Below are 25,546 nucleotides of genomic sequence, written 5' to 3'. Positions count from 1 at the left end.
TAGCGCGCCTCGTCTCTAGACACCACGCGCAATAACTTGCCTGTCAGGGCGAACATTTTTCTCGACCTTGCACTCGTTTTCCGGGGCAGCGGCCTGCCCGCCTGCCTGGGCCGCCTGGGTGGCGCGCGGCTGTCAAACGTCCGACGTTTCAGCGCGGAAACGCGCGTGGAAAATGACTTTCCTCGCGGAGGTGCTCTCGCTGCAACGCGGGAAATGTATACACCTCGCTGTCTGGCTGCCTGCCGCGCTGGCTGGTCCGTGGAGGGTAGCGAGGTGAACGTCTGGGAGCTCCGGATGTGTTAGTAGAAGATGAACGCCGTTTGTAGGTCTGTCTGTCTATCTGTCCGTCCGTCTGTCTCCGCTAAACTTACCCGCCCTCGTCCTGCGTGTCCTCGGCGTGCCTTCGCACTATTATCGAATAAACACCGCAGCCGCTGCAATTATGTCATTTCCTCATTTGAAAGGCGTTCTCGCGTTCGGAGGCAAGGCGGCCGGTCGCGCGTGACTACGCGTGCCTGGGCGTAGGATGGAGGCAGTTAGCACCGCAATCTCACCTCCTGACAACGGGAATCGATGCCTCCTCTGCTAAAAATATGTTTCATCGGACCGTCTTAACATCCGGTCGATTTTCTTCCGAATATCATGCCTGAAGCAGACACTAGATAGATTCCCCGAAAATTCTTTTTAACAGAGTGGCCCTCTCCTCCTGTCCAGTTATCAACAGTCCTCGTTGTTATTTTATCCAAATACCGTGAATATTGTTTTTTCGGGGCGTCGTCACGGGGCGTCGACCGAGGCGTGGGAAACGCTGCTGCCCCTGTCTGTCTGTCTGTCTGTCTGTCTGTCTGCCTGTCTGTCTGCCTCTCTGCCTCTCTGCCTCTCTGTCTGTCTGTCTGTCTGTCTGTCTGCCTGTCTGTCTGCCTCTCTGCCTCTCTGTCTGTCTGCCTCTCTGTCTGTCTGTCTGTCTGTCTGTCTGTCTGTCTGTCTGCCTGTCTGTCTTTCCGTCCGTCCGTCCGCCGGCGGCTTCCGGTCCGGGTGTCCGGCTGTCGGCGTCGTGACGTCGTCGATGACAACGCAATCACGAATCACGCCTCGTTCGCAGCGACACGACACGCCGTGATTAGCCTGTTGTCACGTCGGTGTCACGTCCTGCTGCAACTCGCCCCGCCCCGCCCCGCCCCGCCCTTCCGCTCGTGCCGAGGCGCGCAGTAGAACCCCGCCGCCGCCGCAGAGGCTTCGCGCTCTCGCACCTGTATAGCATTTCGCGTCGCCGTCGTGACCCGCAAGTGTGTCCCATTGTGATTGGGTCCTCCCCAGAAAATGGGATGCGGTCTGTAGCGGGACTTCCCTCAAACACCGTTGGCTTGGTAAAGGCGGGAGGAAACGGTGCGCGAGAAATTCATCTTGTCATTTTCTAACGGTGGTTGAAGTCTTTCGACATGTAGGTGGTTCTTTTGTGTGCGATTGCGTTTGACAGCCCTGTCGACATTGGCAGCCGACCGTTCCTAGGCTGCAGCGGGCAGCTGCTCTTCGCCGCCCACGTCTGCCTTGCCCGCGCTGCGCTTGCCTTGCGACAGGTGCGTCGGCCGGCCGGCGAGGTCAGCGGTTCGAAACCCGGATCGCGCCCTCCGAGTTTTCGTTTTCGGAGGTGGCCGCGTGTTCGACGCACTCCGCCAAGTACTTCTCGAGTTGCATCCCCCTGCCGTGCCGTTGGCCGTGCCGGCCGTGCAAGAGTTTGCTTCAAATTCCCGCCGCGTCATAAACTTGACGCGCGCGCGGCGAGTACGCGGAGCGGCGTGGAGCTTGCCGGGGAAAACGGCGTCCATTTGCAGAAGGAGAGGAGCAACTTTGGCGAGCGGCATGGCAGCGGCAGCGGAGAGGTTATTGAGGTCCTCTGCTCGCGTTCCGCTGCTCACTTGCTTTTCCTTTTTATCCTCTCTCTCTCTCTCTCTCTCTCTCTCTCTCTCTCTCTCTCTCTCTCTCTCTCTCTCTCTCTCTCTCTCTCTCTCTCTTTCTCTCTCTCTCTCTCTCTCTCTCTCTCTCTCTCTCTCTCTCTCTCTCTCTCTCTCTCTCTCCCTCTCTCTGCTTCCCCCTCCCCCCGCCTCGTCCGGCCTCTGTCCCTACAAGGCGCGCCCACGCGCTGGCTAGGTCAAGGCGCGCCGCGCCGCTTGCAACGCCTGCGACGCCCCCGGTCCGTCTGGCCGGCCGGCCGCAAGGCGCAAGGCCGGCTGCAGATGGACGCTCTGTCTCTCTCGCACCCTTACGGAACGCCCCCCGAGTGCGAGAGAGAGAGAGAGAGAGAGACGAAAATGACGTTCGGATTCAATATAGCTCTGCTGGATCACCACCACCAGCGGCACACTTCTTTCCCAACAGTTCGTTGTCGCTCTGTCACTCTCGCGCACTCTCAGGGGACGCTCCACGAGTGCGAGAGAGACGTAGAAAAACTGTCATCGTGAACAGAAAATCGGAGCGGCGCGTCGCGCGCTTTAATTGGTCTCATCGGCGAGGTGGCGGCCCGCGAACACAATGCCTCGCTGGCCACCACGGCGCGGTGCACTCGAGTGCTTCGGTTTTACTCGACGACCGAGCATGCCAATTTTGTCGCGCGCGCGCGCGTGTGTGTGTGTGTGTGTGTGACATGGCGATGAACCTCGGCCGACGGGGGACGATGGAAGTAGTGAAAGGAGGCAGGCACGTCGAGGAGCTCGGGGCACCTGGACTCGGTCGGGTTCTCCAACGACGGCGCGTTCCAGTCGGACTGACCCCTCTGGACGCGGCCGGGCGAGGCCGGCTGGAGGCGGACACCCTGGAGTTGCAGTGCAGCTGGGGTCCTCTCGCCCTGGCCGCCCTGCTCGTCCAGTCCCAGCACGCGCAGGGCTTATGGGTAAGGTCAGGGAGTGCGCTGTCTTGCTGTCCGTCTCCGATCCGGATCCCTTTTTTGCAGCTCTTCGTTCGTCTCCGCTCTCCCCTTCCCAGGTCCCCGTCGAGTCCTGAGCCGGCCGCGGCGGTCTGCAGACTGATTCCGAGAGTCGCTTTCGTCGCTCTGCCCCTCTCGCACTCATGTCGCGTCCCGTAGACGTGCGAGAGAGACGGAGCGACTCTCAGTGTGCTGGCGAGCGAGAGCGGGGACTAGTTACCCGCCGGGGAACGCTCGGCCGCGGCTCGGCCGGTGGCAGGACGAAGGCGGGAAGGCTCGTGTAACAGTGTAACGGCACTCGCGCCGCGGGGACCGGCAGTTGGGCCGGCGTCCTGGTCTGCCCTGCCGGCCCTGCCTCGCGGGGAAATACTGCCGTTGACTTTGGCGGTTCCGGAGGGCGGAGGAGCGCGCCAAGACGCGGGTCCTGGCATTGACCTTGTGGTACCCCTTGTGGAGGGCCGCGGTCGAGGCTCTATGGCTTCAGCAGACTGATTCCGAGAGTCGTTTTCGTCGCTCTGTCTCTGTCGCACCTGTACGGGACGCCCCATGAGTGCGAGAGAGACAGAGCGACGAGACCGACCCTCGGAATCAAGCACCTCGTCGCTTGCTTCCCCTCTCCGCAGTGCGTTTGTCTGAATTTGCGCGCCAAATGTGTGAATGCGGAAACGAATGTCGCCGGGCGTTGTTGACACACTGGTAGGGGGCGTGCCGGAACACGGCCGTGGGAGTGCGTCCTCAGAGTGTCGCCGTGTCGCCCACTTTTCAAATTACGGTGGCCCGTCTTGAGGTGCAGGCGACACGACGACGGGGGGTGGAGCCGTGGCAGTGCAGGCGTCAGGCCAGACAAGGAAGCTCTGTGTGTGTCCCTTACGGTGTAGGTTAGTGGGTCGCGACCTTTTAACTCCAGGTCTGTGAGTTGAAAAATAGTTTGAACTGAAAAAACAGTCTACGTGACTCGAAAAACAGTGTGCACTGAAATATAGTTGGTGTGACTTGAAGAATAGTCGGTTGGTCTTGATCTCACGACGCTCTAACGAGCGAGCGAGGGAAGCTTTTGCCCAGCGGCCTCCCACTTCGGCCCTTGGCTCGGCCCTTGGCGTGGCTTGGCGTGGCTCGGCATGGTCGCACTAACGCAGGCGCACGCAGTCCGCTGTGTTTGAGTTCTGAATATCGAAGAGCGGGGACGCGCCGCGCTGATACCACCTGCGACTCGGGCCGACCCTGCGCGACGCCCCCCCCCCCCTCCCCCTCCCCCCCCTCCCCTCCCCTCCCCGCCCTGCCGCCGCCGCCTACGTCGCCCTCGTCACGTTTCCGGGGCACGTTTTGAAAATCACTACAAAAATGTGGCGGTGCGTGACGCGGCGGCGCGGGCCCCGGATTTGTGGGGCTCGATTCCAGCTGATTGCCGGGGCCGTCGAGGGAGCCCCGTGCCGCGCCGCGCCGCGCCTGCCAAACACCCCCCTGATTGAGGTATTCTGGGCGGATGCGGGGCTCAAGTACCACTGCGTATCGACCTGGCGCTGGGACCCCGGGCCGCCTCCAGGCAGCCTCTGGGCCAATTTCCAGGCCGCGTTGTGGCCGACTCCAGGCCGCCTGCCTCCAGGACGGAGGCCTCGCTGGAGGCGCGCGCGGCCGCTCTTTAAAGAGCCATGCATCACGCTGATGGCGATCATAAACGTTATTGGGTTGGCGCGGTGTCCTGACCGACCGCAGCGCGCGGCGGCTTCGGGTATCTTTCTTTCTTACGACCCCGCCCCCTCCCTTGCCAGTGTATCGCCTTTCCCGCCGAATCTACACCAAGTCGCCGCGTAATTGGTGGAGCGAACCGGAGAGGGGGGCGTGGCCGCGCCGTGCCGCGTTCCGACGTTCCCCGGCGGTGCGCCGCGCCCCCTGCTGAATTTAAATCCGGCTCGGCGGCGCGGCCGTCATGGCCATGGCCGTCATGGCCTCGGTGATGGCGGTTTGATTCGCGGTGGGTGGAGCACTGGCGGCGCGTGCTTGCTATTCCGGTGCCGTTGTCGCGCATTGAAATGGGACCCAACGGTTATTTTTCCGGCCCGCCGAGCGCCTGATTCCAAAGGATCGTCGCTGCCTCTCTCGCACGGGGACGTGAGGGGTGCGAGAGAGACGGCGACGATCCCTCGGAACCAGGCAACAGGCTGGCTGCCGAGCGATGCCGGAGGGTGGCTTCGTCGCTCTGTCTCTCTCGCACCCCTGCGGGACGCCCCGCGAGTGCGAGAGAGACAGAGCGTCGACACGGCCCTTCGGACTCTGTCCGGACTGTGGGGCTGCGGGAACGGGGCTGTCACCGGACACCGCGTCGCACCGCGTCGCGCTGAGTGGCGCCCCGCAGCCCCGCAGCCCCGCGTCCCGCGCTGGATTTATGGTGCATTATAGTGGCCAGTGCCGCGCGCCCCGCCGGGACGGGCCCCGCGCCGCCCCGCCAGGGCTGGCAGGCAGGACGCGCTACTGCAGTCGCAGCGCCGCCGGCCGAGCTGGCGCCAGCCGTCGCCGGTGCTGTCTCTCTCGCACTCGTGGAGTGTGCCGAAGGGGTGCGAGAGAGACAGGCGAAGAGTGCGGGCAGCTGCATCGGTCGGAGCGCCCGGCGGGTAGGCAAGACGGCGACACGGCTGCGAGCGGGTTGCCTATGGCACCCAGAGCACGGCGCTCCAGGCGGCCGCGCGACCTCGTGAACCTTGGGGCCAAGTTATGTGATGTGCTGCCTGCCTGCCTGCCTGCCTGCCTGCCTGCCTGCCTACCTGCCAGGGGTGGCGCTTCGCTCGGCGAGGTCCGCATTCCTGGCGCCATTGCCGCCAACCTCGCCGCCGGCGCTCCGAGCGTCCCGTGCCGCCACTGTGCCGCCACTGTGCCGCCGCTGTGCCGGGCACGCCGGGCACACTGTGGCCCCCAGGGCGTTACAGTCTGGGACGGCACCCGCAGCAAAGTTATGCACAGTGCGGGCTGGCCGCAAGAGTTTGTTGTCGGATTGCATAACTTTGTTGCCTCCGGGGGCGTTGGCGCCGAGTGTGTGTGTGTGTCGTGTATATGTGTGAGAGAATGTGTGTGTGTGTGAGTGTGTCGGTGGGAGCGCTGCAGGTATTCAGTTTGTAGCGCAGCAGCGCGCCCCTATTACACGCTGGCGTCGCTGCACTGTTGCATGCGCCAGGCGCGCACTGCCGCGCACTGCCGTGCACTGCCGCACCGCAATGCGATTATCTCGCCGGATTGCATTCAATTTGGCGGGGCCAAAGCTCCGGGCGGGGCGGGGCGGGGTCGCACCCTGAAGGCGACGCCACGACGACGGTGGCGACGTGTCGCACGGCGTCGAAACAAGGTCTGACGCCGGCGTCGCCGCGTTTTATTGGTTTTGAGCGCTGTGTGTGTGTGTGTGTGTGTGTGTGTGTGTGTGTGCGCGCGCGCGCCTGTTTGTGTGAGTGTGCGGGAAAAGGTCTTTCCCACCGTTGGACTGATTCCGAACAGCAGTGTTTTCGTCACTCTGTCTCCGCCGCACCCACACTGGACGAAGGGAGAGACAGAGGGACGAAGAGCGCCGCCGTTCGGAAGCACCCTTTCCTGGCTGCAACCTCGACGCGCCTTTCACGCGGCCGTCTCTTCCCGTCCGTTTGAAGGGAGCGCGGCGTCGTCGTCGTCGTCGTCGGCGGCGGCGTGGCGACGCTGCCCTGGAAATGGCTCGGCGGCTTGGCGGGGTGGTGGCACTGCCGGGTGGCGCCGCCGTGCCTCCGTGCCGCCGTGCCCTTTGCTGGTCCTCCAAGTCCTCGGGGCGCGGCGTGGCGCGGCGTGGCGGCCCGCAGTGCCCCGCAGTGCCCCAGTGCCTCCCCGCGGGGGACGCGGCGCCGCGCTATCACTCCGCCCTCATGTTGGTATGCGTGCCAATCGCGGCGCCGGGGGGTGAGGGCGGCCGACGGCGGCCTCGGGGCGGGGGGCCATTCCTTTCCCCTTACTGTCTTGACGCGCGGCCCCTTCGCATTCTGTACGCTTTGTCGCTCTCGTTGGAGGGGGCGGCGCGCTGGGCTGCGCGCGGCGCGTCGTTTTCCCGGAGAGGGATCGCTCGTAAATTTGGCGCAGTCGTTGGCTGCATATGCCGCCCGCGCTCCGAACAGCGCCCCCGTCGTGCTGCCTCGCTCGCACCCTTCCGGCACACCGCAGCAGTGCGAGAGAGACAGAGCATCCGCCTGCTGTTGCACCCCGCCGATGGCCGGGCCGGCCTTATTTATTGGGCCATCCGGGAAACTTGGCAACCATTTTCCGCCCGGATTTTCCGCGATTTCGGGCCGCTGCCTGCACTGGTTGAACGGCGGTGCTTTGGTGCCGCTGGATTTTCTTGTGGAAACCAGTTTGTCGCTGTGTCGCTGAAAGGCGTGCTCCACTAGGCCAGGCGGAAGTGTCGCGGCCTGGCGGTCGGGTGGTCGGGGTGGACACGTCTGCGTGCCCGACGACGCTCGTGCGCCGGGCCCTCGGCGGGGCCCTCGGCGGGGCCCTCGGCGGGGCCCTCGGCGGGGCCTGGACCGGCTGAGTAAGGGCCGGGCGGGCCGAGTGGGTTGCGGTGCGGCCGTTGCGGCGGACGCCCTCAGCACCTTGCACGCGCCCCGCCCCACCCTTTCAAGTGGGCTAACCTGCATGCATTTTTCAGTCCGCACGCTCCCCGCTCCGCGCCGCTCCGCTCCGCACGCAGCCGCCCCACCGGCCGCCGCGATTGTGGGCCGTGATTGGCTGGCCTGGGCGTGGCACTGTGCATTTGCTAGAAGACCGGTGGAGGCGGCGAAAACTCTAGGCGCGTTTTGAGCTCCAGAGTCGCTAAACGGGTCTCGAACCGAGCTCAAAACGCGTCTAGAGCTTCGGGCACCTCCATCGGTCTTCCGGCCCACTGTGCGTGGAGGGTCGTGACGGCCTCGGAGGCCTTGAATGGGCGTCGGAGTGCGGCGAGTGGCGGAGTGGCGCGCCATTCAGGAAAGGGACCAACGAGTTCCCTAATCGCGTCGCTTTCCATCGGCGTCAAGGACGCCCTCGCCGTCGTCGTCGTTCCACCCGGTGGCCGTGCCCGCCGTGCCGCCGTGCCACTGCGCCAGTGCCCCAGCCTCACCGGTTCGCCGCCCTGCCGCCCTCCACGCCGTGCTCCGGGTGCTTGGGGCCGGGGGCCGTTAAGGTCTAACTGCACCGATGCGTCCCCCTCCCCCCGGCGTGCCCCCGGGGCCCCACCCCGTGCCCCACCCTCTGCTGGCCCCGTTCCGATGCCGGCCCGACTAGGGCCGTTTTGATTTCGGGCCGTGTGTGTACAAATGGCCCGGGGGCGTGATCGCCGAGGCCGCCTTGGCCGCCTGCCCCTGGGCGTCGAGGCGCGCGGCCCACCCCGCCGTAAAGGCGTCCCCCCCCCCCCCCCCCGCGGCACGCGGCACCGGGAAGATGCTGAAAAAGTGGAGGCGAGATGGGAATAAAAATGCATAAACCACGTTCATTACAGAATTATGCTCAGCAGCACATTTTTTTTTCGCGTTCCGGTCGGGTGTTCGTCGCGCTGCTTGTTCTCGCCCCGCCCCGCCACGCCAGGCCTCGCTTCACACTCGCTTTGCGGCCTAAAGGGGCCCTCCGCGTCGCCCGGGAAGTTTTTATCGAATTTGCGGCCAGCGCCGCGGCGTGGCGCCTTGAAGTTGTGTGACAGTTAGGCGGCTCCAACTGCCGTCGCCGTGTTCCGCCGCTGCCGCTTCTGGTGGACGCGTTGCTCATGCTGTCCTTCTTCTTGTGTTGCAGGTTCGTGGCGGACGAGGCGATAATGACTGGCTGGACCGCGTGGTAAGCGGGGTGTCTCTCTCGCACCCCGACGCACAGTGGGCCAGAAGACCGGTGGAGGCGGCCAAAACTCTAGACGCGTTTTGAGCTCCAGTGTCGCAGGAAATGAAATGGAACGAGAGGCGCCGTGCGTGGCATGACGCGCCCACGGCCTCGGCCACCGCGACGGCATTCTGTGCAGCAGTGTGTGTGTCTCTCTCTCGCTCGCTCTCTCTCTCTCTCTCTCTCTCTCTCTCTCCCCTTTAATCTGCCCCTCCCAAGCTCCTGGTCCTGACGGTGGGTCTACCCCCCCCCCCCCCGCTCCACGGTGCTCGTGAAATCAAGGGCGCGCATCCCCCTCGGGGGCCTGGGGCCCACACTGGCGGGGCGGCCAGGGCGGCCGGGGCCCCCGGGGCCGCATAATACCGGCCGGGGGTGCATCATAGTCAAGCCGTCCTGGAGTTTGCCTTACATGAGAAGCAGGCTGAGCTCGCCTTGGCCTCGATGGCTCGCCCTGCACGATTCCGTCGCTCTGTCTCTCTCGCACTCACGGGGCATTCCGTATAGGTGCGAGAGAGACGGCGACAGAAACGACTCTCGGAATCAGTCCTGCAGCACTGGGAGCACACTGTTGTACAGTGCACCCGGTACACGGCCGTGGCAGCCAGTAGTGCGAGATACCGCAGTTATCGGAACGTTGCTGTGTCAGTGCCGGGCTGCCGGGCTCATTGCACTGCTATCGGTGGAACGGGGGCCCTAAGAGCGTGTTTGTTTGTGTGCGCTTGCTTGCGTTTGTGTGTCTGTCTGTCTGTGCACCCCTGTGCAGCCTGTGCGTGCAGCCCCCTTCCCCCCTCTCACACACGTTCATCCCCCGGCCGCCCCTGGCCTCCCTAGCCTCCCTGGCCTTGCGGAGCCGCGCCCCTTGCACGATGTATTGCCCTGTGGAGAGCTGGGGGACGCACAATGGGCTAATGTACTGCCTCGCTGTGTTGTCTACTAATGCGTTATTTTTCTTCCGGGGCTGTTGCGGGGCTGTTGCTGGGCTGTTGCTGGGCTGTTGCTGGGCTGGTGCTAGCCGCGGGCAAGGCGAGGCCAGGGTGGCTGTCGGACTGAGAGGTCCACGCGAGGCGCGGGGTAGAGTCGCCACACGCGTAGCCCGCCCCGCCCCGCCCCGCCCCGCTGGAATTGAATCTGTGTGCAGAGCCGCACTGGTTTTGGCGGCCGGCCCACCGCGGCCACCGCCTTGCCTTTACCCCATCATGGCCTTGTTTTATTCAGGCCAGTCGGTCCGAGTAAGGCGCCGGCCACGACGCCCCCCCCCCCTTTTCCCCTTCCCCACACCGCCAGCCAACCCCAACAAACACGGATAACTCCCACTTGGTTGTCATCTTCGTTGACCAGAATGGAAATCTCGACTCGTGAAGTGTCTCTTGTCCATTCCGTGTCCTGTGTCTGGACTTCACGAGTGTGGAGCGCGCACCGCGGTGCTGACGAGATGCCTAACTGCACTGTCGCCCTTCCCCCTGGCGACAGTGGTGACGCAGGTCCCGATGTTTCATTTGAATGGCGCCTGCCTCACCACGCTTCCGACGGCACTGTCGATGGCAATGTCGATGGCACGGTGGTGATGAGATGGCGTTATCGTCATCGCCGTCCCCTTTGGCGTTCGCGGCGTTCGCCCCGCCATTAGGAAATGCGCGCTGCTGGCCACCGGGCCGTGGAGGCAGGGCGAGGCAGGGCGAGGCAGGGGGTTGTGAGGGCCGCGGCGATGTATTCATGTATACAGCTCGTGACACTTGTCACTTGTGACAATGGCCCTCCCTGCTCGCTCGGCCCGCTCGACTCGCTAGCTCCCCCTGCCTGCCCTCGTCGTGTAGAGCTCGCGACCTATTGTTGTGTGCACCGGGTCTTAAACGCCGCCGCCCCCACCCCCGCGCTCTTGCGTCCCGTTCCCATGGCGACCAGTTGCTCAGCAAGACTGATTCCGAGAGTCGCTCTGTCTCTCTCGCAGGGCGTCCCGTACAGGTGCGAGAGAGAGGGAGCGAGGACTCTCGGAATGCGTCTGCCGGTTACCGAGATGGAAACGCATTTCGACGATAATAAGCAGGAGGGGGCGCGAGGCGCGTGTTTCCCTAAATGGGACATCAAAGCGGCGGGACCGAGCGCGGAGTGGCGGCACACTGTGTGATTTGGCCAATTTCGCCGCCACTCGAAAGTCCTCCCTCTTTCGGAAACCTTCCCCGCAGTGGCGTGGCGTGCCGCCGCTGGGTGCCACGCACTCAGGCCTTGCAGGCGGATTCCGAGAGTCGCTTTCTTCGCCCTGTCTCCCTCGCACTCATGGGGCGTGCCGTGTAGGTGCGAGAGAGACAGGGCGACGACTCTCGGAAGTCTGCAGACGTGCCCCTCCGCGGCGGCCGCGTCACACTTTCCGGATATCTCTCCTCTTTTTTTTTTGTTGCGCTCCTGTTTTTATTCGGAAGACGCCGAAAGAAAACAATTAGCGCAAAACTTTTTTTTTCTTCCAGCACGCCCCCTCTTTCCCCGTCGAGGACGGCGGGGCCGCGATAATGGCAGTGTGGCAGCAGCGTGGCGGATCCACGACAAAGACTAATATTGTTGGGGGAAGGAAATCTTTAACAATGGCGCAGCACCGCGGAGCACAGCGGAGCGCCCTGCCTCCTCGTCTTAATCTGCTGTGGTTAGGCCCCTCCCCCTCCTTCCCTCTCCCTCTCTCTCTCTCTCTCTCTCTCTCTCTCTCTCTCTCTCTCTCTCTCCTCTCCCTCTCTCTCTCTCTCTCTCTCCTCTCTCTCTCTCTCTCTCTCTCTCTCTCTCTCTCTCTCTCTCTCCCCCCGCCTGATCCGTGCGGGGGTGGACGAACGTTCGTGCAACAATACTCACACACACACACACACAGAGCCATAATGTGTGAGAATGTTGGCAGGCGGCGCGGCCGCCTCGCTTCTTGCTGCCGCGCGTAGGTTTGTTTTGGTAAAGTTTTGCCCTCGTCTGGGAAAGCAAAATCAGTGCCTATGATTACACTCCTGCACCGACGGCGGAAGCTGCTAAGGACGCGCCAGGAGGTCACCATGTAAATTTAAGATTTGGGGATGGGTGCACTGGGAATGAAGAGATACCCTATTTTGGGCGAGGTGCGCTTTGTCACCCGAATTTCGACAATGACAAATCTTTTCGCTCCTATTTGAACGAGGAAGAGGCTAAATTTGTCATCTTTTTGGTTCAATAATGAATGACTGGGGAGAGGGGGTGGGACGTGGTGTGGCTGTGGTTCCCACCTCGGTACCACACCGATCTGTCGGTGCAGGCCTCTGTCCTTCTCTGTATCACACCGATCTGTCTGTCGGCAGGCCTCGCTCCCTGTCCCTCCGCGTGTGATACGCCTGCCGGGCAGGACGGCCTGACGGGTCGGTGGGGCGCGGACACGCATGTTGAAAGGAGAACGAGTTGAGGGAAAATGTGTAATGGCGCATTGATGGCCGTTTCAATCCAAGCCAGCCCCCCACTTTTTTGTTCGGCTCTTGTTTTTGTTGTTGTTGTTTTTCCTCCCTTGCCGATCTTTTCCGCGTTCGGCTGGTTCGAGATTGATGGGGCTGCTCGGCAGGGCAGTGACGTGCGTTGTCTATCAGACCCTAACGCCATCCCGGGGGCAGAGAGAGAGGGAGGAGAGAGAGAGAGAGAGAGAGAGAGAGAGGAGAGAGAGAGAGAGAGAGAGAGAGAGAGAGAGAGAGAGAGAGGAGAGAGAGAGAGAGAGAGAGAGAGAGAGAGAGAGAGAGAGAGGCAGGCGTGGGCGTGTGACAAATGCGACGCGCTGCCGAGTCGCCGTCATACTAATGACAAAAAGGCAACGAGGATTGAATTTTTCACACTGCCTTCCGGACGAACTGAGTGAGTAATAAGCGGCTCTCGCTCCCTCTCTCTCGCGCACGCGGGGCGCCGCGCGTGCTCCGCGTGCGGGTGCGAGAGAGAGGGAGCGCGGGCGGCGGCCGCTCGCGCCCTTCAAGACGGATCGCGGGCGCATTTCTCAGGGCGACGTGGACGGCCGCCGCGCGGGGAAGGTAAAGGTGCGGAGGATGACAAATTGGCGCGCCGGAAAGTGGCACCGTGTTTCTTAAAGTGCAGTCTGGAAAAGTGATGCGTGCGTTGCGACGAAGCGTCGCTACGATGAAGCGCCAATGGATTTCCTTTTTCAGAGAGCAGTCCATTGGTGGGGTCACCCGTTCGGTCTGAGTCCCATTTAGCGACTCTAGAGTAAAGTCCAGGATTTTGGCCGCCTCCTGGCGGTTCTTCTGGCCCACTGTGCGCTGTGCTCCCTCTTGATCGACTGGTAGGCTCCGTTTGCAGAAGCATGACTGCTACTTTGAGTGTGCCGCTCTCGCCAGTGTGCCCGAAGTACCGTGTAGGACACGTCATATCACGGCCCCGGATTCAATTAGAGATTTGGCTGCCGGCCGGGCGGCGATAAGCAGAATGGGTTCGTTAGTGACGTAGAGACGGTCCGAGTATCGATTGACCGTCCTTGACCGCGCCGCGCAAGCCTCCGACACTGAACCGCCATCATGTGGGTCACTGGGTGGCCGCGGCACGGGGCGTCGTCCTCTCGGCGCGCAGTGGGCCAGAAGACCGGCGGAGGCGGCCAAAACTCTAGACGCGTTTTGGGCTCCAGAGTCGCTGAACAAGATTCGAACCGAGCGTGTGACCCCATATCAATGGATTCCTTGTTCGGAGAGCGATCCATTGGTGGCGTTTGATTCGAGTCCCATTTAGAGGCGCCCAATCCCGTGCTTTAAGACGCTTCGTCGCTCTGTCTCTCTCGCGCCTTTGCACGTCCCTAGTGCGTGCGAGAGAGACGGCTGTTTCGGAAGCATTCCGCCGGCGGCTAGCCGGGCTGCTGCGATGAAATTACTCTCGCGAGGTGAGGCGGCCACTTGAAGCACGGCGCCAGTAAAGACTTCATGCATAGAGCGGTCACTGCCCCGGCGGCATGGCAGGGCATGGCAGGGCAGGGCAGGGCAGGGCAGGGCAGGGCAGGGCACCGCAGCAGCAGAGCCCCGCCGGCTACATGACGACCGTCTGCGCGGTGGGCCCCACACTGTTGCCCTCCTCGTTGATTGCGCTGCTGTCGTCTGCTTCACAAACTTTGCGCACCGCCTTCCTTCCGGGCTGCCTGCGCTGGAGTGGTTTCCATGGCGCGTATCGACAGGGCCGTGCCGTGCCGTGCCGAGCAGCGCCCCCTGCAGGGCCCTGGACTGACTGGCTGTCGTGTTGTGGCTTTCACCTGTTTCTCACACGTGTGGCGGGCGGAGCCGGGTGGAGCCCAGCCCCGCCGTCCCCGTCGTCGTCGTCTTTGCCGTGGGGCTCCGCATTTAGAAACCGGCGTCGGGGGCGGGGTGGGGGGGGCGGGGTGGGGCGGGCGGGGCGGGCGGGGCGGGCCGGGGCGGGGCGGGGCGGGGCGGGCGGGGCGGGGCGGGATGCATGCAGAGCGTGCAAGTAATGACGTCGTGTCGCCGGCTTTGTTTATTTTTAATCTTTCCCGGTCCCGCCGCGGGGGTCCCGGGTTCGAATCCGCGCTCCTGCACCGCACCACACCACGCGTGCATCCGCATCCCGCGCGGTGCTCCACCAGGACCGCCTAGTAAAAGAGTGCCTTTGTCATGGTAACTCAGCCACGAAGTTTGTTTCAGGGAAACACAATCTAGAGTGCCTTCCCCCGAGGCGGTGCGGCACGGTGCGGCATGGAGGTGGGGTGCGCGGGGGATGGGAGGGGGGGGGGGTGATGCTGCGCCCTCATGTGGACGACCTGGGGCACGGCGCGGCGCGGCGCGCCACAACCGTGGAAAAAGACAGCCGCTGCTTCATTGAGCGTCTCCGTGGATCAATATGAGGCTGCCTCTTGATCCGGCTGGTTCCATTTATTCCCAATTTGCGCTACTTGTCGTTGGGTTTTGCCTCGCTGTCCCGCCCTCTGTCATGCCTTGTTAGGCAGCCAAACCTCGTGGACCGACTGGACAAGCGCGCATCGCTCTGTCTCTCTCTCACCCTACGCCCCACGAGAGAGACCGCCGGGCGCCTATTTGCCACGGCCGTGCGTCTGGCCCGGCGACAAATTTAATGTTTACAGTGGTGGCTGTCGCGGTCCTCGTGAGCAGGAGTGAGTCATGGCGCTGAAAACAATCCATCTCGTCGCCGCGAATGTCGTGTGTGTGTGTGTGTGTGTGTGTGTGTGTGTGTGTGTGTGTGTGTGTGTGTGATGGTGTGTGTCCGTGAGGTTGTGTCTGTTGAAGGGGGTGGGTCTTTGATGTACCCGGGGGCCCCACTGGTGCCCGCTGCCTGGAGCGGGCTGACTGGCCAGTGCGGCCGTGTGGTGGCGTGGCGTGGCGCGGCGGGGCCACGACAGCTGGTGGGTATCGATCCCTGGCGTGCAGCGGGGCACGCGGCGGGGCACACGGCCGCTGCACCCCGTGGGGATCACAGTGTGCAAGGTGTGCGGCCCGTCCGCCCTCGAGGGCCGCGCCCGCCGTGCTGCCGTGCTGCGTGCACCTGCTGATCCCCGGGTCGGTCTACAAGTGTCCCTGGGGGACGCGCTGGCCGCGCTGGCCGCGCTGCGCTGGCGCTGCTGGCGGCGCATTGAACCTGGTCGCCGCCGACCCGACGGACCCAACGGACCCGACCCTGCCGCCGAGTCGCCCAGCAGACTGAGACTCGCCATCGTCGCTCTGTCTCCCTCGCACTCGTCGGGCGTCCCAGGTGCGAGAGAGACAGAGCGACGGAAGCTCCGTTGGAAATCAGACTGCTGCTCTGCAGCGCTGATATTCCTTTTGTGACTGGATAATGATGCATGCTGTCGCCGCCGTCGCTACACAGTAAAACGAATGCCACCCCTTGGCGACGCGGGCGGGGCGGCACCGAGGCCACCAGGCCGGCCTAGGCCTTGCTGCGCCCCGCGCGCGGATGAGGACGGATGGGCCAAGGCTGGCCGAGGCCTAGCCGAGGCAGGGGGTGGCTGCACAGTGGGCCAGAAGACCGGTGGAGGCGGCCAAAACTCCAGACGCGTTTTGAGCTCCAGAGTCGCTAAATGGAGCTCGAACCGAACGTGTGACCCCACCAATGGATTGCTCTCTGAACGAGGAATCCATTGGTGGGGTCACACGCTCGGTTCGAGTCCTGTTTAGCGACTCTGGAGCTCAAAACGCGTCTAGATAGTTTTGGCCGCTTTCACCGGTTTTCTGGCCCACTGTGGGCTGGGCTGCCAGGCTGGCCCTATTATTAATACATATGACGGCTCCCTTCGCCGCCAAGCGCCCCGCCAAGCGCCCCGCCGCCCCGCGTCTCGGCGGCAGCGCTTCGGTGACGTGCGCCTATCATCGCGACGCGCAGCTCCTCCGTCTACGTCTCCGTCCACGTCTCCGTCCGCGTCGCCGTCGTCAAATAAAGAGTCTGCTTGTTGCCGTGCAAGATTCATCCCTCCGTTCCGCGCGACGACCGGGCGAGTACCGTTGCTTTGTCTCCGTCGCACTCACGGGGGGGGGGGGCTAAGGGTGCGAGAGAGACACGGCGTGCTCGGCGAGGCTTGTTATCCGGGATTGGGTTTCACCGCGTTCCGCGTTCCGCGGCCGCCCGCGCGACCAGCGGTTCCGATTCGGAAAGTACAGTAACGAAACACAGTGGCGGTACCGGCCACTGCCACCGCACTGTCGGTGTTGACACGGCCGCGGCGTCAACGTAATTAATGTTTGAATTTGGTGCGCTCGACGCCGCGCGCATTCTTGGCGCGTATGTGTGTGTGTGCGTGTTTGTGTGTGTGAGTGCGTTGCGGCACTTTAATAAAGTGCGCGCGGCAGCGGGGCGTCTGTTTGCACCTGGAGGCCGCGAGGAGTGGCTCGTGTGATGCTGAGGGATCCGCCGCGCCCCACGGCGCTCCGCCCCGCCCCGCCACGCTCCGCCACGGCGAGGCCCTTATCAATGGCGCGGGCAATCAATCAATGTCGCTCCCGCTAGCGGAGCTCCGGCTTGGCCGAGGCCCTGGCCGAGGCCGCACAGTGGGCCAGAAGACCAATGGCGGCGGTCAAAACCCGGGACGTGTTTTGAGCTCCAGAGTCGCTTATAGGGACTCGAACCGAACGTGTGACCCCACCAATGGATTGTTCTCCGAACGAGCAATCCATTGGTGGGGTCAAACGCTTGCTTCGAGCCCTGTTTAGCGACTCCGGAGCTCAAAACGCGTCTAGAGTTTCAGCCGCATCCACCGGTCTTCTGGCCCACTGTAGGCCGCGGCGTTCTTCATCATCCGCCCCGCCGGCCCCGTCGCTCGCGCCCTGGTGCCCGGTGGTGCCCCGTGGACCGACCGGGTGGGTCGCTCCCTCATCCATGCGCGTCCAAGCGCCAGGCCGCGCCAGGCAGCCAAGCCGGCCGACGTCGAAAGGAACTCCATCTTCTTTTCGGCGTGCCTGTTTTCCATCCTCTATCTTCGCCGGCGCTGGCGCGCGTGTTTGCGGGCGAGTCTCTGGCGGTGTGGGTGGAGGACCGGGAGCTTTGGTTCCCCGAGCAAGCGAGCAAGCCCCGGGCCCCCGGGCCGTACGGCGTGGCGCCGCGTGGCCCCGCGTCGCGCCGCCTGGAGCACATTCTCGTCTAACTTACGACTGGGCCGCGACGTCGCACGCCCCGCCCCGCCCCGCCGCCATGCGCTCGACGACGGCGGGGGAGGGAGTCTGCCGCAGCGAGGGGGCGCCCCACGCCCCCCGCGGGGCCCCGGCGGATGAATCGGGCATCTCCACGAGTGCGTCGCCGACGCCGCGACGCCGACGCCGCGACGCCGGCCGGGCGGGGACGACGGGGACGTCCCTCTGCGGCGACGCCGACGACGACTCAAGAGGGAAATATGCGTCTCGACGCCCGCCCCGCTTCCTTCAGGGCTCACTTCCGAACAGCGCTTTTGTCGCTCTGTCTCTCTCGCCTCCCACCGCTGCGACGAAACGGCCCATGAGTGAGAGAGAGAGAGAGAGAGAGAGAGAGAGAGAGAGAGAGAGAGAGAGAGAGAGAGAGAGAGAGAGAGAGAGAGACGAAAGCACTGCAGCTGGGTCTTTCTCATGACGTGGCGGACGCGACGGCAATCTGGACACTTCGGTCGCAGGCGGGCGCGGCGGCTTGGCGCCGGTTTCTACAGTGGGGTGGCACGGCGAGGTACTCGCTAGCGATGGATGCGGGCCGGGCGTGTTCGGCGTGAGTTATTCGGCCAGCGGCCCGATTCCGAAACGCGGTGCGTTCGTCGCTCTGTCTCTCTCGCTCTCACCGAGCGGTCCGGCCAGAGGCCCGCGCGAGAGAGAGAGACAGAGCGCTCTGTTCGGAATCGGGCGACAAGCGTCGGCGGCGGGCAGTACGTTCGGAACGCTTCGCCGGCGCCATATTTTGCGGCGTAGTGGCCGCGCCGCCATGCCCCGCCATGCCGCCCTGTCCCATTTAATGAACGCATTTGTCGCCGCGTTTTTTTCGTGTTCCGTTGTTTTGTTGGTTTTCCCCCTTTTTTTGCTTTTGGCGCTCGTCAAGCGATCCATCGAACCCCGTGCCGCTGTCGGCCGGAGGCGGAGGCGTGCCGATGGCGGCGTCCGTCGCCGCGCTGGCCACGCGCCTCGCGCGCCCGCCGCCGGGGTGCTTTTTATTCTGTCCTTGTCAATCGGTTTTCGAGTCAGTAAAATGGGCATTGATGAAGGAGGGCAGGAAGTCAAGGGTGTGTGCGTCACATGTGCAGCAGCAGTGGTGTGCCGCTCGCTGGCGTGCTGCCCCCCCCCCTCTTTTCTCACCTGCCCGGCGCCACAGCGTTGTTTTTGTTGTTTTCGTTTTTGTTTTTTTTGCTTTGAAGGATGCGGCGCCGCGCGTAACGTTTATGGGCAAACTCATAAAAATGTTAATTGTAGCCTCTTCACTACTGAGGTGTGAAGAAAGGCGTACGCTGCCCGGCCGCGGCGCAAAAAGGGGGAGGGGGCAGCAAAGTAGCCAGAGGGAAAGGGGGCCGCCGGGGCTGTGGTTCGTCGGGTGCACGCGGCCCGTGTCGCAGCGAAGCAGCGAAACCAGGTAAAAATGGAGATGCGGCTGAATATTCATGAAGCCCGGGCAAGCCCGGGCAAGCCTCTCGGCAAGCCTTGCCCGCCGCACGGTGGGCCGGAAGACCGGTGGAGACGGCCAAAACCTCTAGACGCGTGCAGAGCTCCAGAGTCGCTAAACGGGCCTCAAACCGAGCGTGTGACCCCACCAATGGATTGCTCTCCGAACGAGGAATCCATTGGTGGGGTCACACGCTCGTTTCGAGGCCCGTTCAGCGACTCTGGAGCTCAAAACGCGTCTAGAGTTTTGGCCGACTCCGCCGGTTTTCTGGCCCACTGTGCGCCGTGCCCCGGCCAAGGCTGTGATAGAGGGTACCGGCTGCCTCCAGCCCTTCCTTACGCCGGGCCGCGCGAGCTGCCACTGCTGGCTGCCTGCCGCGGCGGCACGGCACGCCCATGGCACGCCACGGACCGAGCTGGCAGACAGGCAGGCTCACCACGACGGGATGGTCGCCGCTCTAGGATTCCCTCGCCGCCAGCCTGCCCGGCCTGCCCGGCCTGCTCGCCCTAGTTTGCGTAACAGGTGCTGCCAGTGTTTTTCTTTTCCGCCTTTTGCTCTTGTTCTATCGTTTATTTTGCGCTGCCATTTTGAGGATTTCGCCGTTTCCGAATTGGTCCTGTTAAGCGACCGCGATTCTTGTGTTAATTTTAAGAGCACCGACCGGTCGAACAGTGCGGTGTCACACTCTCACTCCGAGAAAAGATTAAATCGAATTGGCTTACATTCAGTCGATTTCGTTAATTTGAACAGAAAGGTACTCCATGCGAAATGTTGACCAAGTACACACCCAGCCCGTTGTTTGAAGTTTTTGTGTGTCGCACCGTTTTTCGCAGTGCAGTGGCGGTGCAGTCTGGCGTAAGGCCCCTCGTGTGTTATTCAGCGAGGGATTTTCGACCGCACTAAATGAGCAGGCCGGCTCAAAGTCAGCGAAAACAGTGATTTTCGAATCATTCACTTTTTGACCATTTTGCGAGCCCACTGCTCCGATTTCAGCGTCAAGCCTTCCCGAGGCGGGGCATGAAAGTAGGGTCTTCAGAATAGTACGTGAGGGGTCTTTGCCGTTTTCAGTCCGCTCCTCAGTACTTCGAGATTCTATCACTTTTGACCATCTTTGTCCGAGATCTCCAGTAATCCCTATCAACATAAGCTTTTATAATTTCCCGTAATCAGTGATATTTACAATACTTGAGTTGGTTACTCCTTGGAAAAATGCTGCTGGCATAGAATGCTCTTGGGCCGAAGAAATGCTCCTGGCAGCAGAGAAACGGTCTCGGCTGTCGGACAGCGGGGCGGGGCACTACCCTGTTATCTGGCGGCGGGGCGCGGAGCCCGAAATGCAGCCTCGCCCGAAAACACGGCGGCGCCAGCGCGCCAGCGAACTGGCAATGGAATAAAACAAATAAACGCGCCGGCACTGCAAAAAGGAAATGCACGCTGTTTGCGGGGCGCGCGCACTGCCTGGCAAATGCCTGGCGAATGCCGCACCCCTTTTTGATTCCTCGCCCTTTCTTTTGTCCTTTTTCGTGGCGGGGCGGGGCGGGGCGGGGCGGGGCGGGGTTGGAATCGGGGCTGTCCTGTCCACCGCGCACCTTTTCCCTGGCGGGCCTAGCCCGGCCCGGCCCGGCCCGGCCCGCTCATGAATACCAAATATTCACTTTGGTCGGAGTGCGGATGCCGCGGACAATATTTGGCACGCCAGGCATGACACTTATTGTGCGTGTGCGACCAGACAGTGCGTCGCGGGGCGGGGCGGGCGGGGCGGGGCGGGGCGGGTGGAGGTACAGGTGCCGCAATTTCCCCCTGGCTGTCTGACACGGTGGCCGCCTGTTCTGGGCTGGGGCTGCCGGCGGGCCCAGGGCGCCGTGTGGCGGGCCTTGCCGCCACGCATGGCAGTCGGCCGGGCTGCCTGCCTGGCGCGGCGCTCGGCGTGCCTAGCACCGCGCGCCTCACGCAAGCGGCGAAGCGGCCAAGCGGCGCCCAGAGGAGGGGCGTCGGCGTCCCGCGGCCCGATTCTCTCGCACTCGTGCGGCGTGCCGTAGGGGTGCGAGAGAGACAGAGCGACGCCGACGCGGCCAGAACGAGCCTGCAGGCGCGCCACGGCGGCGGTGCAATGGTGCGGACGCTGATGGCCGTCGGCGACGACGACGCCGTGCTTGATGGACTCGGTAACGACGCGCGGCGCCGTTGCGACTCCGAGGGCCGCGCCGTCCCTCTCGATGCGCTTCCTCCGTCTCTCTCGCACCCGTGGGGCGTGCCGTCCGTGGCGTCGCGGTGCGAGAGAGACAGAGAGACGGAGAGTGCCGTTCGGCCTGCGGAATAATGAACGTCATGAGCGACACGGAAAGCTCGTCAGCCTCGCCGGCCTTGCCGGCCTTGGCCTCCAGCCCACACGTGCATCGACCAACGCCTCGCGCCGTCATCTCGAGGTCTGGGGTTCGATTCCCCGCCGGGGCGGAAGCGGACCCGCCCACGCAGTGAGACGGCGCCAGCGAAGGATCGGCCGGTGCCGGGGCTCGAACCCCAGACCGTGCCACGTCCCCGTGGTGGCGGTGCCTGCTTTGCTTACGTGTCATCAGCCGCTCCGTCGCGCCGATGCCTGCAGCGGCTCGGAGCTCGGCAGGAGCGGCCCCCTTTTGTGGCCGCGTGGAGTGGGGCACAAACGCCGCGGCCCTGCCCCCCCCACCCCCTTCCCTTCCCTCTCTCCCCTTTTTCCCTCTTTCCGCGCAGTTGCGGCCTAACCTACAGAGTTTGGAGGGGTGGCGCGGAGGGTCCATGTTGCCATACCTCTGCTGCGCCGCGCCGTGCCCGCCGTGGCGTGTCCTGCGCCGCACCGCGCCGCAACAGTCGTAAGTCTCCCCCGCGCCGTCGCCGCACTCTCCTCTGTCTCTCTCCCTCTCACTGCCTCCCTCCCGCTCTCCGCGGATGTCCCCGCTGCCTCGCTGCCTCTGCTCTCCATTCCATTTTCGACCATTTTCCTATTTGCAGCAGGCCTGCCTCGGGCCTGCCCGCCTCGATGTCCCACCTGCTTTGCGTTGCATCCGCTTGCTCGCTCCATCCCCCTCACTCCCCATCCCGTCCCCCGACAGACTCGTCTCTCTTTCTCCCTCGCACATTTCCCTTCCCGGTTCAGCTCGTCCCCCTTTTCCCCAGAAATCAATGTCAGCGCGTATCATGTGGGCACCGCCACGATCCGCTCGCACGCACACACTCACACTTAGGCGCTCCCTCAGACAGGCACACACACACACTGACATCGCGCCCGCCCTCGTTCCTTGCCGTCTTTGAGAGCGCAGCGCGGCAAATTGTCATCGCCTTTGCTCGCTTCGATTTGCTTCGCGCTCCGCTTCCACCTTCCTGGAGCAGGAGGGGCTTGGGCGCACTGTCGGCCGGAAGACCGACGGAGGCGGTCAAAATCTCGGACGCCTTTTGAGCTCATCGCTGAATGGGACTCGAACCAAGCGTGTGACCCCACCAATGGATTGCTCTCCGAGCGAGGAATCCATAGGTGGGGTCACACGTTCGGTTCGAGTCCTGTTGAGCGACTCTGGAGCTCAAAACGCGCCTCGAGTTTTGGCCGCCTGCACCGGTCTTCTGGCCCACTGTGCGGCCTGGGACCCCGGCGACACCCCAAGGACCCTTCTGGACCGCACGGACTCACGGAGTGGCGCGGGGCGGCGGCGCGGGCCCCGTCGGGGGCCTCCAGAGCCCCGCAGAGCCCCGGCCCAGCGTTTTATTGCCCGCTGTTTGGCGCCCCGCGCCGCCCGGCCGCCCGGCCGCCCTCCGTGTGGCCAACAAGATTTTAATTAAAGGCGCCGCGTCACGCCGGCATGGCGTCGCGGACGGTCGTGGACCTCCCGGGCCGACGGCAAAGCGCGACAGTCGCAATGATCTCCAAGAGTCGTTTCTTCGCCCTGTCGCGCTCGCGCCCCAGCGGGACGCCCCGCGAGTGCGGCAGACAGAGCGACGAAGCGACTCTCATTCGGCAGGCCGTCGCTGGCGGTAAGGTTACCCCGACCCGACGGACTCCTCCACCCTCGGGGGCGTCCGCGCCGTGCTGGCTGCCTCCTCGGCGGCTGCCTGGGACGCGACGTCGCGAGTCGCGAGGGCCCCGCCGCGCCGCGCCAGTCACGTCCCGGACAAATCGGCGCGATGACGACGGTGCGACGGGGAGTCGTCATTGCCGGCAGTCATCCCGAGCCTTCTCGCTCTGTCCTCGTTCTTCCTCTGCTGCCGCTTCTTTCGGCCGTTGCCGAGCGACCCTGTCACGGAAACTTGTGTTCCGGCGCGAGACACGTTATTGGGGCAGAGCGATGGCCGCTCCCAATGGGGCAACCCGGGGCAACCAGGCCGCCGCCGCGCTACTTGCTGCGTGCGAGGCCAAGGGTCAGTCCAGTCCCCCCCCCCCTCTCCATCTCCTCTTTTCACCATCGCCTCTTGCCGTAAACCCGCAGGGGCCTCGTCGTATGGCCGAGTGGTGGATGGGGTTCAGTGGCCGTGACGCTAGCGCCCCGCACTGGAGCGGCCGAGGGTGGGACTACCCTGCGCGGCCGAGGGGTCGCGGCGACGCGGGGTAGCGACGACTTGAGGGTAGCGACGACGCGAGGGTAGTGGCGGCGAGGCGTGGCAGCGGCGTGGGGTAGCGACTCTGTGGGGTCGCAGCGACGCGGGGTAGCGACGCGCGCCGCGTCGCGACGGCGGTGTGGCGCGGTGTCCCGACGCGGCGAGACTCCGCGCCGCGACGCCGTGCGCGTCGATACCCCGCGCGCCAGAGGGCGGCGCTCGCACCCCTTCGGCGCCGCCGCTGGGCGTCGCTAGAGGGCGCCGGCGTCGACCCGGCGCAGGGCAGCACCGCGCGATGCATGCACGTCGCATCGATCCGCGGCACACCAGCTGGGTGGTGGGGTGCATGCTGAGGGCCGGGCGAGGCTGCCTGCCTGCCTGCCTGCCTGCCTGCCTGCCTGGCCCGAAGGCTGCCGGGCGCGGGCCTCCCTCCTCAGCATTGGAAGCCATGACCCAGGGATTGGCTCGCAGGAAGCATGACCGCGCGATGAAGCCGGGCCGGCCCAGCACGGCCCCGCACGGCCGCAACGGGGATGTTCGACCCACACGTGCCCGAGGACTTACCTATTCCGAGGGTCCGGCCGGCCCTGCGTCCGCAGCCTGGCGGCCTGGCCCGGTGCCCTGCGACCTCGCCGGGGTGACCCCGCCAGCCCCGCCCGAAGGCCCGCAGTCCCCTGCCAATACGTTGGCCTGGGCCACGGCCTGGGCAATGGGTCGCGGTGCAGAGGCGGCATTGAGGAACGGCCGGGCAGGCGGCCAAAGCAGTACTGTAGCAGTATAACCGCATTAGGCGTTGCCGCCGCGCCGATTAATTTAATTTGCGTCCAAGGCTGCGAGTCTAAATAGTGGCATCGGACGGCGCCTCGGTGGCTTGGCGGGGTGGGGCGGGGCGGGGCGGTCATTACGAAGGCCCCGTGTCGCCCCGATTTGCATTTCGGGCGGCCGTGATCGGCGTGGACAAGGCGCGAATCGGGGAATCGGGGGACCGCCAACAAGGACAACAAGAGCTTGACGTGCGAATGATGGCGCCACGTGTCTCACTGTTTCTCTCTCTCTTTTTGCAGCTGGCGGAGCTGGAGCAGCGCGTCGTCGAGGCGGAAGGGAGGGCGGTGGAGGCGGAGGACAAGGTGGGTGCAATCCACTAGGGGCGGCTTTTATCGCCGCGGCGTCAGCATGCAAAAGGAAAAACAACAAAAACAAAACAAAGCGGGTTGGTTTATAACGCCCGGCGCTTCCTTCTGTCGCGCTGCCGCCGCGTCCCCGAGCGAGGCTAGCTGAGGAAATGCCGTTTTCTGCAGAGGAAGCGGCAGTTTTGTTAGTCACAGTACTCGTTGTTGTTGGAGCTACTGCTGTTCAGTGTCTTCCTCCCTTTTTTTGCCTGCTTTTTATCGGGTAGCGTGGCGTACTCGGTTGGAGCTACCGCTGTTTTCCGCCCCTTTTGGGCCGCCTTTTTCCAGGGTTGGCGTGTCTCTTCCCTAATCCGGGTAGGTATCGAGTGCACGCCGCACCTTCGTTACAGGGCCCATTCCATTATCGCGGCCCTTCGGTGCTGGCACGCCAGGGCACGCCACGGCACGCCAGGGCACGGCACGGCGCGGCCGGGCTTCCCCGCTACCCGAGCCACAACACACGTCTATAGAGGTTCGCCGTGGCCCGCCCGGCTCGAGGCCCGGCTCCTAGCCTTGCGACCCCGCCCATATGTTACTGTGACCTCACCAGCCAAGGGTTGCTTGCCAGGGAAGGGGCTCTGCGAGTAGAATAAACCCACCCCCCCTTGCCCCGGGCCCCCTACACCGTCGCCCCAAAGTTTCGACCCATGAACTGAAGTTGGACCTCAAACTGTCTCGTCCGCTGCGGAGATGTCCGCCCCTACATCAGATGCTTTCAAAACTTTTCTGGATGCGTCAAGAGAGGCGGGGGCGGGCCGGGCGGCGTGGATACCACCCGCTGGGGGCCCGCTGCGCGAGACACAAGCATTGAATGGGGACTCTGGCCCGGGAGGTTGCTTCTTTTTTGCCCGGCCGGGTGTGACCGCGCTGAGGCTCTCCTCGGCCACGGCCAGACCGGCAGACCAGACCGCCACCCGGTCCGGGACGGGAGGATCACCCACCACGCCGCGCCGCGCTTCGCCGCTGCGTCGCCTCGCCACCGCGTCCGTCCGAGGAAACT

The 25,546-nt window shown here is 64.1% G+C and overlaps 1 protein-coding gene across 8 annotated transcripts in view; it reads left to right on the top strand.

Moving 5' to 3' along the window:
- Nucleotides 1-25,546, top strand: part of LOC117644179 (uncharacterized protein CG43867) — a 68,057-nt gene that overhangs the window by 16,953 nt on the left and 25,558 nt on the right. For 7 of the 8 annotated variants that reach the window (XM_034383460.1, XM_034383466.1, XM_034383461.1 and 4 more), the window contains exon 3: nt 24,442-24,504. The exons of the other annotated variant lie outside the window; for it this stretch is intronic. In XM_034383460.1, the coding sequence (XP_034239351.1) occupies nt 24,442-24,504 (63 nt within the window). The remainder of the gene's footprint in view (nt 1-24,441; nt 24,505-25,546) is intronic. 8 annotated transcript variants of the gene reach the window in all.

This window comes from Thrips palmi, unplaced genomic scaffold (genome assembly GCF_012932325.1).
Source record: "Thrips palmi isolate BJ-2018 unplaced genomic scaffold, TpBJ-2018v1 HiC_scaffold_17, whole genome shotgun sequence".
NCBI classification, from domain to species: Eukaryota; Metazoa; Arthropoda; class Insecta; order Thysanoptera; family Thripidae; genus Thrips; species Thrips palmi.
This window is presented reverse-complemented; position numbering and strand designations above follow the sequence as displayed.